We start from the raw sequence: 16,823 nt of genomic DNA on the forward strand, positions 1-16,823 counted from the left end.
GATGAAATGCCCGATTAGACATTATTTGTTGCCTGCCCAATTGTATTTTTAGCCGGAGATGGTGCTACTAGGTATTGTAGGAAATTTGTATTCAGCAGCGGTGACCAGTCAGCAGTCGACGTCATTCGACCGACATAATGATGATGATGAGTTAGCTTTACCGTTTATGTCTACTGTTCTCTTTTCATCTTCCCGTCTTTCATATTACTTTATTTTAGTTGTTATTACTTACTTCCGCGAGTCTCGCATTTTGCCCTAGAATTTAAAAAAAAAAAAAATTATTGAACCTTGTTGCTATGTAACCTTTGTATACAAACTCATTCGATTCTGGCTAGACAAAACTGTTTTTTCGATAACATGACACAAGTCAAAACACTTATGGCGTAACCTAAATTTTCGTGTTTTTTTATTTACAATTAAATTAAATTTTCAGTGATAGTTTCAAAATTTTTGTATTAAATCTACATTTTAAAGTGCTAACTACAAAATTGTAAAGTGTAAAGATAGTGCCAACAAAATGCCTGAACAAAAAGAAACCAAAGATAAAAGAGTAAAACTCAATGTAAGTACCTAAAATTTATCTAGCTGTACGTTTAGTTTTACTACCTGACTGATGAAAAAAGAAAGGTTTTTTCCAGAATGTATGGATTGTATGTGTGTCCATTTCTTCGGAAAGCACCTACAACCCATTAAAGAAATCTGAATTTAATATGTCATATGAAAGTAGTGCAAAGTCTAGTAATCAGTTTACGAAGAGAGTAGAACAACAAACTCTATTTTTCAAAGCATATTATGTATACAAGTAGATAATTACATTTATGTGAGGAGATGCTCAGAGATTCAATGACAGTGATAAATTACACTAGCTCCACATTATTTACGCAAACCGAGACAATCTTTAATCTTAAGAAGACGAGATTTATATATTTATACACGAACATAGTTATTATTACTCCCTATATAATTGTGACAAAATTAAATCTGAGCACCTAAAAAATGCAACTTAAAAATGTGGATCACTAAAACCCTTTTTTTGTAACTCGGGTAAATAAATCGTAGGGCGGTTCATCGACACTAGACAAATAATATTTAAAATGTTATAAATAAATAACTAGGATTATGACAATTACTAATAAGTTTCACCTTCAGGTTGAAGGCGAAGATGAAGTCGGCGAAGGCGAGATGGGCCGTAAAAAGATGAAGCGGTTCGTGATGCCCAACGTGCCGAGGTGGTGGCAGCTCAAGGTCATACAATATGCGTAAGTCACACAGTTCAAAACCATAACAAATTGTTAAATTAGAATCGACCTCTGGGACAAATTTGAACAGAACGCAATATTGTGCTACGCTTGACTTGACTGCAGGCAATACTCGTATTTCATACTCGTACATTCCTACTAATATTACTAATGGCGCTGTGAGCTGTAGACCTCGCGATCCCCCTGGCTCCGCCATTTTTCATACTCGTAAATCTCTACAAACATTACTAGTGGTAGTGGCTATGTGAGCTGTAGACCTCACGAACCCCCTGGCTCCGCCATTTTTAAAACCATTCCTAAAACTAAATCAAAGGAAGATTTTTTAGGACATATGGTGAAAATTTCGCTAATTAATATTGTACAGATTATGGATCTCTATTTATTTACTTACTCATAAAATTTTATCGAAAAATGACGAAGAAAAATTCGAAAACAAAATAACAATCGGCCCAAATGATAAAAGTAACTCCGTCTGACGAATACCTCGTCATGCCAAAGCCGCTGGACCGATTTAGATGAAATTTGGTATGGAAAGTTTGAGTCCCATGGAATGTCCTAGAAAGTTTTTTTTATTACGGAAATCATCATTATAGGCAGACTAAATCGCGATAGAAGAAAGCCAGTAACATTTGTATATTACCTACACAGTAAGTTCAAATTTGAAATCAAAACGCATCAGCTCTGGAAACTACTTATTATCGAATGTGTTTCTGAATATGTTTGTATCATTTCTCGGTACCTCATATAATCGTGTTGACACCATTTTATTCGCATTGGGCACTTCCTTATTTTATTTTCGAAATACTGATATGTTCTTCACGAAACAAGGTTAAGTTCAGCGAAAGTACCTAATCGGCTAATGTATATTTTACGATCACACATTTTATAGGTACTAGGTGTTTTACGAGTAGAACGTATTCAGCGGATCACAGACTACTACTACTAGACGAACAATATCAGTAGACATGTGTCGTTCACGAGTAAGTGATTTAAGTAAACTATATATTTTGATTTAGATCGCTCAGTAACTCATCTATCTCAGTGTTCCTTGCTCGCTCTTTCCCACTCGAATGAGTCGGCCGAGGAGCGTGACGAGCGAGTGAGCAGCGAGACTATGCGAATAGGTTTCGGAGCGGTTGGGAAGAATTCGGAGGGTGTCGGGAAAACATGGCGGGATAGTAACGCGTGATTCGCCATCTTGGTTGGTTGCACTCAAGCCTGTCACAGACGGAGCGATAAGTAATAAACCAGAAGATATTTTGTAGCAAGGCATCTTACCATATATTTTACGTACTATTTTCATATTTTGGTAGGTATATGACGATAATATCATATAGCAAGGCATCTCAAGATACCTTGCTATATATAGCTCGGTATATTACGATATATTTTGGTATATGTCGTGTCCCTGTAGGTGCTAGACAGACAGCGACGAGGTTTATGACGGCAAAAATATATATTTTGGTATCGTTGTCATGTGTGGTGCTTAGCTACACTATATGATATATTTCGGTATGTTACGGTATATTAATATATATTATCACTCCGTCTGTGTCGGGTTTTATAGCTGTATGTATACACCAAGATATATTCGAGAGCAATATAGACTACAGATCCACTGAGCAAAATGAGCGAAATGAGTGATATATATCACAGCGAACGAAAGATATATCTCTTGAATACCCTATAGGGGATGTGTCAACCTATAGAGTATTCATGACATACCTACTTAATATAACTATCCCAATGTAAGCTTATTATAATATAAATTTAATTAAGTATAAAATAGTGAGACTCATATTATATAACTGACTCCACAGTCGAACTAAATGTAGTTTTGTGGAGCTTTGTCCATAACAAAAAAAAATTAACTTGTATAATAAATAACGAAACAAATAAAAAAATCTCTTCAACTCGGTTAAGCGTTTTGCGCATCTACATATAAGGCGAAATACTAATTTATTTTAGTTGTATTCATCATTACTCCAAACACAGGCAAAAAAAGAGCTTTTAGATACTAGTAAGAAATGATTAAGATTCAACCAAGTTAAGTAGTATTTTAAAAGTAATAATTTTTAAGAAAAAAAAACCGACTTCAATGGGGGATGCCGCTGAAAGTTTACTTATTGTTGATGGTGCACTCTTAGATTTCAGACAATGAAATGAAATAGACAGCATATTTTGCCTAATTATCCTAATCCATCTTTTGACTAGTTTTGCCTAATTGCCTAATTATTATAATATTGCCTAATAATGTAGAAAAGGAGGTAAAACCACCCACTTTTCTAGTAGCATTTCGTTTTTGTAAGGGTCGCAGTTATAACCTAACCTAACCTACTTTTCTGATAGCATTTCGTTTCTGTAAGGGTCACAGTTCTAACCTAACCTAACCCACTTTTCTAGTAGCATTTCCGGGTCCGGGTCTGGGTCCGGATCCGAGTCCGGGTCCGTGTCCGGCTGTCCGGGTCCAAGTTTGGGTCAGAGTTCGGTCCGGGTCCGGATCCGAGTTGGGGTCCATGTCCAGATCCGGGTCCGGGTCCGAGTCCGGGTCCAAGTTTGGGTCTGGGTCCATAACGAAGAGAACAAATCGCCAAACGTGAACTATGTGTCATTGAAGAGTTCCATTCTGATCATCATCAGCAGTTCCACTTAATCAAATGTCACTTTTTAAAATGGAAATGCTGGATTTGTTGATAAAAATACAAAAATCACTATATGTATGACTTTCACATTTGAGGAGTTCCCTCGATTCCTCATGGATCCCATCATCAGAACTCGAGCTTGACAAAAATGTTTCTTGAAAACCTAACTTGCTTAACAAACATAACGAAGAGGACAAATCGCCAAACGTGAACTATGCGTCATTGAAGAGTTCCGTTCTGATCATCATCAGCAGTTCCACTTCATCAAATGTCACTTTTTTAAATGTAAGTGCTTGATTTGTTGATGAAAATACTATATGTAAGCCTTTAACATTTGAGGAGTTCCCTCGATTCCTCATGGATCCCATCATCAGAACTGCGTTTTGACAAAAACGGGACCAATCTGTATGTATATACTTACAATCAAAAAAAGAATTTTCAAAATCGGTCTAGAAATGACGGAGTTATGAAGTAACAAACATTAATAAAAAAAAAATACAACCGAATTGATAACCTCCTCCTTTTGAAATCTTGAAGTCGGTAAAAAAGGCAGGCTGGTGACTGCGAGGCAAGTCTTAGTTAACATTTCATACTGCGCCTACTGTGGAGTTGGCTGGGAAGCAGAAGCTGTTACCTAGGGTAAATTAAAAATAGCTGGCAAGAGACACGTGGGCATGGCAATAGATATAGTCCTGATTTTTTATCATGTTTTCACATATTTCGTTATCTTGTAGTGACAACAAATTATTTAAAAAAGGCTCATGATACGTGGCTAACTGACCCCGAGTTCAAATTATGAATAATTCAACAAACACAGTAATACTGATAAAGATGTTTTTAGATCGAAAGAGCGAATAAAACAAGCCTTATAAAGAATAGGTACACAGATAATCAGCTGTTCTTTTGCATTGATAATAAGAAAAAATTACTTTATCTATTCGAAGATCGATAATACACAATCGTTGCCAATATATTTCTTCTACTTTCCCGTCTAAAACAAATGAATCGTAAGTGTCGCCGCAACGCAACCGTAATTACATTTGAACCGCGAAGGTCGGCTTATGGCATCCGGCTGACCCGGTCGCGACGTTCGCGCCATCCAGGTCACCCCCGCCTCACAGGAATCACTGCACCTAAGCCTATCATATTTAGTCAGCTAGCGAAGGTGCAGCAGCATTTACCATTCCAAAATTAACTAGTTTATACTGATATTGATTAGTCTGATTTAGCTTGAAGGTAGTTCAATAAAAACACCAATTCTTGAAACCAAGGAAGCAATCAACCACCAATTAAAAGAACTATGCACGGCCAATTCAAACTTTAAGTGTCGATAGTCGATACCATAGACTTCAGTGAAAGCGCGGCAAATTACCTGTGAAAGGTGTCAGGGCTAAATTAATGTTCGCGTGTGAACACGTGGGGTGTTAAAGGGTGGTAGGGACAACGCCGACAGTCATTGCACCTTCGACGTCGGGGCCAGTAGCATGCAGTGAGCCATGCAGCGACAAGCGTCCGGGCCTCCGAGCGAGGGGTCGTTCTGGACGACCATCGAGCTGCTGGCCGGGAGGGACAGGCGGCGGTCAGCAGGAGATGCGGAACACACGGTCGAGCTCCCGCTGCCACCGAGAACAGCCTCCTCTCTCAGGTGCTTGATCAAAACATATCCAGCAATACGAAATGACAAAACTTGATTTGCACTCTGAATGTTTAAGCTGTGTCACAATGAAATAAAACAATTAAAACGCTTGTAATGAATTTTTCATCACACTTGCTCGAAAAAGATCTTATTTCATGCAACACAGGCATACCTATATTGTTCCCGCGGGAGTTATGGATTGCGAAAAAATTGCTATTTGTATTTTGTATTTACAAGGGGGCAAAGTTGTTGTTTAACCTCTTATGCTAATATTGATACCCGAGCAAGCGAAAGATTCCAAAATTGAACCACGAGCGTAGCGAGTGGTTCGAAAAATATAATCTTGAGCGTTGCGAGGGTTTCAAGGTACGAGGGCTAAACAAATTTTGCCTCTCCGAGTGAAACACAGAATTTTTCACCACACCAGCACAAGGAAAATACTAACTATAAAATATCAAACAAAATCAAAGCAAATCGATTCAAAATGAATGTTGTTAAATATGTATCATTGAAAAGTCAATTTCTACCAGCAAACATAAGAAAACAACTCAAAATTTGCATTTGATTACTTTGCCTGACATGTGCATAAAATGCAACTATTTTATCAGTTTTTGAACAATCAAGAGAGCCTTTACCAGCTGGTTTTCATTGTCATGTATTTTCAAGTGACAGTGTTACAGCATGGTTACGGCCAATCAGAGCGACTAATTTTATAATAGACGCGTATTTCGGGTCGGTGAAATTGACCAATCATAAACTTGTTCAAAGAAAACCCATACCTGAACTTTGACTGCAATTGGTCCACTGGTGAGCATGCATGCGTATTCTAATTCTGTAGCCTCTTATATGCTGATATTTTCTTTGAAGTTAGTCATCCATGTTTATTATCAATCGCTGTTACATTCTGCTAGGTTCTACGTGATATTTTTGACTAATGTTAAATATATAGTATTTTTATTATATTTATTTTATTAGGGCCGGATTTAGAGCCGTGGAGGCCCCGGGGCAACAAAGGAGTGGAGGCCCCCTGGCCCCAAATTCATTTTTCCTATCCTTTCCTAAGTCTCTATTGTGGGGGCCCCTCTTTTGTGGAGGCCCGGGGCAGTTGCCCCGTTTGCCCTCCCCTAAATTCGGCCCTGATTTTTATTAAGATGAACAGTCCAGGAATAACTTATGTAACTGTGATAAACAGCAACACACAACACACACGTGCAACTCGTGCAAGTATTATAGATTTGCATCATATCTTAATTTAAATAATCTGACGTTATACATATAATGTTAAATTTAGCCGCCATGTTTATCGTTGTTACCAAGAGATAACGTGAACGTGTATACAAGCATCCAACAATAAAATAAAATAAATGTTTTTTTAAGAAGATACGTTTAAGTACCTTACCTATTCACTTCTTAGGGCCACCCCACACTAGCGTCTCCCGAGCGTCAGCGTCTAGTCAACTCTATGACTGTTACCTACTCGACGCAACGTTGACGCGCGCAGTTGCGCCATTTTCCATAGCGCTGATCAGACGTCGACGCTCGAAAGACGCTAGTGTAGGGTGGCCCTTAAAATAAAACAAAAATATATTTGACTTCTAGTACAGCTAATAAATCGTATAGCTCACTGACCCGTTCATGCTGCAGAGGGTTCTAAGTAAACACAAAGGTACACAGTACCTACACACGTAGCTCGTATCAGTAAACCAGACCGATTAGACATACCTACTCATATAAAACCATTTCAGATGTTATTTGTCAAAAAAACATTTTTGATGAAAGGTGATTCGTTGATTGTACTTTTCTAATAACAGTCAACTAATACTAATCGAGACAAATCTAGCAAAACCAAACAATCAACAAATAAAATACGTTTCTGCTTACTATATGTGTACTCACCTTTACACAATTTCATCAGCATTCTTATGTTCACATAATCAAGAGTTCTAAAGTGGTTCGATGATAAAAGTGTACGTAACAGCATGTAATATTAACAATTTTGCGTCATTCACACTACAGTATATTCGTTTAACATAAATATTTGGCAAATTCGCTGCTGGTGGCCGTTATCATCATACCAGACGTTAATAGTTCTCGAACACTGCGATAAAATTGATAACTAGAATAGTGTACATTTTTGTTTGCTTCGGTTTTAGCGGGGTTTTGAAATCCAAGATGTCGTAGTTCCGTTTTAATGTATTCACAATTTTTAGATCCATAAATAAATCACAAATTATGCGTGATACAAGATGAAGAAAGATAGTTTAATATTTCAGTAAAATTATTAATATTTCAGTAAGAACAACCTTCGTGAAAATATTACCTACGTCATAATATTCAAGTACTAAAAACTAACGATATAGAACTTTTGATTAATCACAATCAGATAGGTAAAAGCGTTATGGTATTAAAATCATTTACTTTTTTTTCATTAACGTGACCAATACGGTTCTCTCAACGGTTAACTCCCGTTTAAGGACTTTAAAGTGACATGATGTTGAAACCTGCTTTAGCTGCAGAGGCTGCAGTCTGTCTTTTGTGTTTATCTTGTTGACTCATGCAAGTCATGCATGAGTCTCTTCTTCACAGGTTAAGTAAATACGATATTTGTTTCGTAAATATTTACGAAACAAATATCGTGACTCTTAAATTATTTTAATTGAGTCGTAAATAAATGCACGTTGAAAACAACACCAGGGCCGTGTTGTATAATAAACTACAACTTTACAAGCGGAACTCCTTTTCTAATAAGTCAAATTAGAAAAGGAGTTCCGTTTGTAATATTCGTTGTAGGTAGTTTATTATACAAAACGGCCCGGTCTGTTATCTTTAGACTTATATTGACCCGGATATGGACCGTGATTACCTGTTGTATTGTTTTCGAGCTCCCGGTCAATATAAGTCTAGTTGAAACTAACCGTGAATCATTCAAAACTGTTGCCTGTTATCTCATTTGATACATATCAAATTTGTCGGTAAAATTAAATAAAACTATGAAAACGGATTATATCGCGTATATTGTATTTATAATACATCCTGACGTTTCGAACTCTTTACAGCGTTCGTGGTCAACGTGGTTCTCGGTAAAAATTTGAGGAAACGCTCCAAAACAAAAATATTATGATAAACATTTTATTACTTGTTCGATGAATGCCAATGGTTGTTCAGATACTCACGTAAAAAACACATACGTTGTTGCTTTATACTGTTGTTTTATTACCTACATGGAGTTTAGATAATTTTATTACTTGCCTATAAACTAATGTTTGGTTGCTCTGGACGTATGGTTGTGATAGAGTAATATAGGAAAGGGAAACATTAGTAGGTTGGCAAATCAGGTTTTAGGTTACTTTCCGTTCATGTCATCTCGGATATGGGTGAATATGGTATCAATGCATTCAGTTTGATGTCCTGAACACAAATATATGAGATGGCAAGCGTGAAAATGGTGGGGGTAGTTACTGTGACGTTATAAAGTCGGCAGTACAAAGTTTTTTACTTTTTTACTTTTAAACATACCATGTGGGGTACTAAATGAAAGGGCTCTATGAGTAGATTACTCAATTCTCTCTATCTCTATAACATCTATCTCTAACTCATCTATATAACATACTATAATATTTTCACTACTTGGTCTATCAGCAAAGTATTAGAACATCGACCTTTCTAAATTCATTTGAGTCACGGCAGGCCCCACCACCCTTAAAGCTTTGCAGTCTTTGCACCAATATTCTCATCGCTTAACAACTGCATCAACTCAGGATAAACTACTTAAGGTATTACCTCGATATCCGTAACACCTACCCGAAATCATAGATCACACAGAAACTACTTCTAGCGAAGCGATTTGTTATGTAGGTGACGGAAGCCCTAGCATGACAAGCCATCGTTCATGGAAATACAGTTCTCCAATATTTACGAGGTGACAGCTGAAAATTTAAAGAAGACGATTCGAAGCATTTTCAATAGTATTGGCTCATGCAAACTTTTATATGATTTGAATAAAACAATCGAAAGAAAGAAAATATATATAAATATATATAAATGTATTCAGGACGCTTACAGTATTGCACACTTTAATTAATATAAAACAAACGTCACAGAAAAGGTCTCCCCTCAGCTTGATGTCAAGTTACCTTTCAGGTATCTTGACGCTGGTCTTCCGTGGAGACAATCGAGTTACATAATTGCGTTGAAAGAAGTGTAATCGCGAAGTGATTTTTTTTAAAGACACGCCATGTTTTTAATCATTGGTATAGTCTACTTTTAACAGGTGCTGTCTTTTTAGAACATTTAAATAGGTATTCCACTTCCACCCGTATCCTCGGCTATAATATCAGCTTGGACCCATTGATAATCGTTTGGCTCTCTTCCTGACAGTCAGCAATATTTTGACGTCGTCAAATTATTGAAAAGGTTGGTGCTACTTGTGCCTGAAAATGGCGACTGATCTTTCAACCTGTTTTCACTTTGCCTGACAGCACTGTCTAGCCCATTTGACTGGTTTTAGTATTTACCTATCTAACTTAGCATGATGACTATATCTAGATACATTGGTTTCATAAATAAAAAAACCTAGTTTACATGGCACTTATAAAATTGTGACTTATAATATGCAATATTGAAGAATATGCAATATTGCATATGTCTCAATACTGAAGGAGCTCGGAGTAACCACCAGGCTTTCAACCACATGTCTCCGGAGAGTTCTTGATTTCTTCGTTCACATAGTCAGGAAGACTGGAGACAACCTGGAAAAACTCAAGGTCACTGTTTCGGTGGAAGGAAAGAGAAGGGGCCGCAGTCCAACGCGGTGGTCCAACCAGGTTAGCAAATCGCTATCTATCAAGCTCCATGATGCCTTGGAAGTCGCAAGAGATCGAAATGCCTGGAAATCTGCTGTCCGGAATCATGTGCTCCACGTAGGAGGTCACGACCCTCAGCACTGAAGAGAACGAAGCAAGGAGAAGGAATATGCAATATTATTATAAATAAATGAGTATGAGTGTATAAGAAAGCTTTCCAAAGTTTTTTTAGATTTTTCGCTTTATCATAAGAAAACGATAAAATCCATTGAAGTTCCAAATTGTTTGCAATTTTATAAACAAACAAAGCAGCAACTCTCGTTTACCAAATTCTTGAATATTTCAGTGGTATTTTTACGATATTTTAACAGCCGAGTAAAAGCGCACACCTTTTCGTTATTTATTGCTCGTGATTCGCCGCCACTTCGACCAATATTTCGGCAGCGCTTGTAGTTTTATAAGCGTTTTTCACGTATAAAATCATAAGACCCATTATTATTTTGCTTAAAGAACAAGACTAAATTGTTCACTAGAATGTAGAATACATGTATAAATGTATTAAGTAATGTGCGAGTTATTGTGATAATATTGACCGACTGAAAAGAACGCGCCAGTAAACGAGTTGACTCACTCATGAACATTTAATTTTTAGTTTGGATTTGGGGCACGTATTCCTCATACTGCGTCACACGTTGCGTAGGGAGTACTGTCGTCATGTGTAATTCGGGAACGATTTAAACATACGCGCTATTCACGCGACTTTGTAAATTTTGTAACAGAGAGTCATCGCACTCGGACACCTATTGTCGAATAGTATATTTTTTTTTGTTGTATAATTTTCTTTATATACTTTTTATTATAAATTAAGTCCGACTCAATCTCGAGACAGCGGGGTTAAGCCCAGTCACATTCCCAACGTGAAATAGGCGTTTGACGAAGATCAAAACTATACATTGTCTTGGCATTATTTGCAGGTGGAGCAGGACCTACTCCTGCTAGGATACTAAGTACAGTTTTCCAAATATTGTCCCAATTATACCATCCGTCCGGTAACCAATTATTTCAATTAGGTATACTGTCTGAGCAGCACTAACATGCACTGTTGCACGCTTATGTCCACATTCAGGTCTAAGTCCAAATAGTCCAATACGGATGTTAAAACTCATATGCAGGAATTGACCCATCGGTTTTATGATATTTGATGTCCAATAAGTGTAAAATTATCATTATAAGTTTAAATTTTACTAGGCAATGATAAGAAGTGGGAATTATTAATGCAAACGTTTATAACAGTCTTTATGTTCTGAATCGCTAAATATCACCTGTATGGCGTGTTCTCTGGCTGTTACGGCGGCGGCTGTTGTTTCTGAGACGAGCCAACAGGTTGAGCGAGCGGCACGCGAACAACTTACCTACCGACAGGAAATATTCTGAAACCGGCAAATACTGAATTTTTAAGGATTCTTTTTAATCATTTTAACCCTATTTGCTCGTGCTTTCTCGCCATTCATTCCAAAAATTCCAAAACGTATCCAGGAAAGCCCTCAGTGTTATCTTCGCCACCTTTCTCAGGCAAGCGTCAGAATCGTTCCATCTAATTCCATATTTATGAACAGGTAGGTACACTATTGAAATATAATGATAATAATTATAATAAATTTTAATAACTTGTATAATTTGTCAAAAGTGGTCGAGGTTATGCTTTGAATATTCGAGTCAACGGAAAGTTGTGTAATAAATAGTAAACCAATTTTTCCAGTTGGTACTTGGTACTTGTCGTTCGCAGAGAAACGAAACGAGATGCTGTCTCTCTATCACACTAATATGAAAGAGTGATAGAGAGGCAATAGCGTTTCGTTTCGTTTTCTGCAAACAATTGTCATTTTGGCTAGGCCTTCGGACTTTCGGTAGAACTGTAAGTTTATTTACAACAATGTATAGTTATTGGCAGGAGAATTTAAGGTGCATATACACACAATTATAATTATAGTGCACCTACTAATTGCAAAAATGTAGTGAATCAACGAATGTCTGAATGTGATTGAAATGCAAAAATTTATTCTAAATCTCTTAGATCAACCCTAAGATTGGCTGTTGATTTTGCTATGGATACGATAAGCAACTAATTTCAAAATCCAGCTTTCATTAGATGCCTCGATCATTCTCATCAATCCAACTGCAGCCCTTTTTATTAAACACATGCTGAAACATTTATATAACAATTTAAAAGTTTACATATTAAATTTATTAGTAGTAAATTCCGGAATTGTGAGACAAACAGAATACGCCCCGATAGTCCCCGCCCTGTATGTTACGCCACGAAGGTTGCTTAATGCGGCGGCGTCTCACTGGAGCTCGTTTATTTCTAGTTTTACTCCGAAACCGGGACAAATGGCAATATATCTAATATCCGTAAGCCATTATACCTTTGTGATTGTCGTACAAAACAAGCATTCCATGGTCACGAGAACTAGAAGAGTATGCAGATTGCAGACTCGCGATGAAGTGAAAGTCATATAAATATGTAAGTAGTTAAAGTTTTATAGTTTTCATTGTTTTTTAATAAACAAAATTATAATCGTGCTATCAGACCTTCTTCCGGCGGCGTTTATGTATTCATTTGTTAAACAAAAGTATTGTATTCAATACGCGTTATTGATGCAATTAAATTAAATCAACGTTAATTTATAAATAGAACCACGTAATTGCTTTATTTATTTATTCGTAGTGTAAGTAAAATATGATGTAATAATTATTGTAAGTCGCTAGTAGATTATACTTATTTGGAGATTCAATGCGTGCACAATAACCTTCAAAAACACAAGTACTTATGATACTATAGCTACTTGGTGCGGTTTAATTCCTTTTTAAAGTCCCGAATAAAGTTAACTTCTCGTTTTGTATTTTTCACTCAAGAATTCAAAAGAAATTAAATGAAAATGAATGAAGAAATGAGTCACTTTGTGTGGAGATCTATGGGATCTAGATCCGTTGTATAGACGGATATGTGCAGTGAAATCTCGATAATCCAGCATTTCGATTGTCCAATATACCCAGTAATTCGGCATTCGCATTGCCTGGAACACTAGAGCATGGTCTCCAATAGTCTGGTTCTTACTAAAAAGGCAGACCCTAGCAGCAAGAGCTTAATATTATCAATGAGGTTCTGAACGTCTTCGCGCACGAACCATGTCCAGAAATGGGCGAAATGGAAGCCAAATTAAATTATAGGGATGATGGTGTTGTATTGAATTATAACACTATCGTCCCTATACATAAATCATCCCCAAAATGTATAATCATTTTGACATTATATGTTTCTTTTTATTCGTTCATAGAAAATTTCAGTCATTAAATAATAACCTAACCACTTTACAACCATTAACGGTATTGACATTTTTTATTATACTTCTTTTGACGTTGAACTTATTGTACTCAGAAAGAACTCTAGGCATTTTATCGACCACTTAACAATCTAATATGAATACGTCTTTACACCAAAATGTGGTTGTAGCTGTATGTGTATGTGATGTCGGAGGGGGTCGTGCCATACCGTGCCAGCCTCGCGCGCTAAGGTCTCAACTATGACACTGGCAACTCGCGTCAAAACTACTAAAATTGTGCGGTGAGAGCAAGAGGCCGCGGTCGCGGCCGACTCTCCGAAACAACCGAAATCATTCAAGACGAACCGCAACGTACAAAGTGATCGCACGAGCTGGTAAGTAAATTGTGAATAACATAGCACTTGTGTCTCATTCATGATTAAGATTTGAGTGAATATTTGTATAACTGCGCGGTGAGGGTACTACCGCTGAAAAAAAGGCCGTTGCGTTTCGTCACATGCTTGATACTTAATAAACTGACAGCACATATGCACTTATCATGCATTCAAATAATAAGAAATATTGTAATAGCACTTTGCAGACACCTCTATGACTATGACTCGAATGCGTACTCGTAGAAGGGCCAAAATCTGGTCAGAAGTTAAAATATTATTATTATTTGTATCTCCGTTACAAACTGTCGGGTTTTCAAGCCCGGTCATTTATAAGGCGTGCGTGGGGATATAGATCTAACACGTAGAGACCGTGTGGAGAGCTTTGATGTGAAGTAGAACGCCTGCTGGAACCCATTTACGGGTACATATTAAAATAGATACCCGTTAACCGGTTTCAGCAGGCATTGGGAGCTATAGTATGAATCTTCTCAAATGATTTTTACGTCTAAGACCCTAATCTGTTAAACAAAAGCCATTGTTTCTTTTGTCTGAACATTGTGTGTGAGCGCGTGGCATGCGCTCAGATACTATGGCACGCGCCGTGGCACGCGCCCACACACAATGGCACACAATGGCTGACCACTCATACAAAAGAAAAAATGGCTTTTGTTTAACAGATAGGGTCTTAGACGAAAAAATCATTTGAGAAGATTCATACTAAATGGGAAGGGTCTTGGTTTATGGTTTAAATTTGGGTGGAAATAAGACTTGGCTATTGCAAAGAGTTCCGGAGTTATCGAGTCAGTCGGTCGCTAGATTATTATTACTACATATATAACTACTAGACGGGCCTGCGGCTCCGCTCGCTTAAGTGAAATCAAGGGTTTGTCTTATGTTTACTTAATTATTACCGACCTTACTATGTAATCTATCATTAACCTTCAGCATTCAACACTGCCACTGCCAGGGTTCATAACTGTGATAGGGACTTCTTATTTGTAACCGTTATTTAGATAACTTTGTTCGCAAACTTCTCAATAACTGATGTGATTTGATAGAAGGCAAGATTATTTTATTTTTTTATTTTTTTTATTAAGGAAAACATACAGCATCATTTATACATAAGGTTACATACATATATTTAGGTGGAAGATTGTATTTTTTTCATCAACTTTTTTTAACAAAGTTATTATTTTATTTTATAAGCCCAGTTGCAAAAATGTTCATTAGGTACATTAATTTCCGCCTTAAGACGAAAGTGGACGACTTTGACACACTTTCGTTTGTTTTTTTTTTTAATTTTGAATTAAGTATTATAAGAGTTAGAAACATTAAGAGCATTTAAAAATTTGTATGAAAAAATGTCTCTCCTAACTCTAATAATCAAAAAAATATCAAACGAAGGATCATAGCTATGGTTAATATACTTTTATTTTGTGTAAAAATATTTTTCATAATGTCAATATTGACATGAGGGACGAGGGACGCGGGACTACATTTGTATGGAGAAGCGGCTATCTCCTTTACTCTTAAGTTCCATGCCGACACTTTTCTTCTCGACATTCTTGACGAACCAAAAAGGAGCAGCTAAATTAAATGGCATAGTACTTTGAAAAATTAGCAGTACTGAATGTTTGTGCGACTCAGTCATTACTTTAACTACAAGTAGCAATGTTTCATGTAAGCTGAAAGTAACAGCAATAAACATGCAGCTTTGCCACTGCGCGGTAAACATATAGACACAATTTTATGTCTGGCCTTACTCAGGTTGTTGGATTCTCAACCCTTGTTCCGTTTATACATTTTATACCCAGATTTACTTGACGCTAAGGCTAAGCCAGCGGGGAATTAATGTACATTTTTTCCGCAGCTTCGCCCACCCGCACGTCCGGGCGCGGCTCGAGAAGCACATGGGCTCCAACCTGGTGCGGCTGACGGACAAGGCCTACATGACCGAGCTGGAGGACCGCATCCGCGCAGTCAACGAGGAGAACCTCAACAAGAGGATCTCCTCCCGAGTCGTAAGTACCTTGCGTTGCGAAGCACATGGACTCCGACCTGGTGCGGCTGACGGAGAAGGCCTACAATGCCGAGCTGGAGGATCGCATCCGCGCACTCAACGAAGAGAACCTCATCAATAGGATATCCTCCCGAGTGGTAAGTAACAAGGTACTACCAAAGCTCATAGGCTCCAACCTCTGACAGAATATAGTAGACCCAAACCAAACGGACGACCGAGGTCATATCTCTATTTCTCTCACCCTACCTTCGACCACGCGGGCACGCGAGCGTGATAGCGTGAATGAGAAGTTTTACGATCCCAACCGTCCGTTTGGTTTGGGTCTATTATAGTCTCGTCAACCTCGCTATTGCTCCACTGTGCACCAGAAAGTCCAGAAACACTGTCTGAATATTACTTTGATATATCAAAGTCTGTTAGCTTTACTTCAAAAAAGACTTTGATTGACGTACTCTACTGAGCCTGGCGTATTATTTATATAAATTTGAAATGCTGGAGTGGCAGTAAAGTTATGTAGGTAACGATGAATGTTAAAGCTTTATAGTTTATAACAATATTTTTTATTAAACAAAACATTTTATTCGTGGCATTTCGCCTGGTCGGTTCATTGTTTTTTGATAAATTAAAGGTTATGTGTAAAATTATAATAACACGATATCTTTGCAATGAAATTAAGAGTTTATAGGTAATATAAATATATAAGTATAGGTAGAATCACGTAACTTGCTTCTATTATAAGTTATAAC

General features: G+C 37.3%; 1 protein-coding gene across 2 annotated transcripts in view; it reads left to right on the forward strand.

The window, feature by feature from the left end:
• The first annotated feature begins 393 nt into the window (after window positions 1–393).
• The window catches only part of LOC134741144 (uncharacterized), a 28,904-nt gene continuing 12,474 nt past the window's right edge, over window positions 394–16,823 (forward strand). Inside the window, exons 1-3 of one of the 2 annotated variants that reach the window (XM_063673914.1) lie at window positions 394–562; window positions 1,150–1,259; window positions 15,928–16,078. In XM_063673914.1, coding sequence (XP_063529984.1) covers window positions 518–562; window positions 1,150–1,259; window positions 15,928–16,078 — 306 coding nt within the window. In that variant the 5' untranslated portion in view covers window positions 394–517. Of the gene's footprint in view, window positions 563–1,149; window positions 1,260–5,309; window positions 5,547–15,927; window positions 16,079–16,823 lie in introns of those variants that run through there. The other variant, XM_063673915.1, reaches the window with a different exon arrangement.

This window comes from Cydia strobilella, chromosome 4, assembly GCF_947568885.1.
Source record: "Cydia strobilella chromosome 4, ilCydStro3.1, whole genome shotgun sequence".
Lineage (NCBI taxonomy): Eukaryota > Metazoa > Arthropoda > Insecta > Lepidoptera > Tortricidae > Cydia > Cydia strobilella.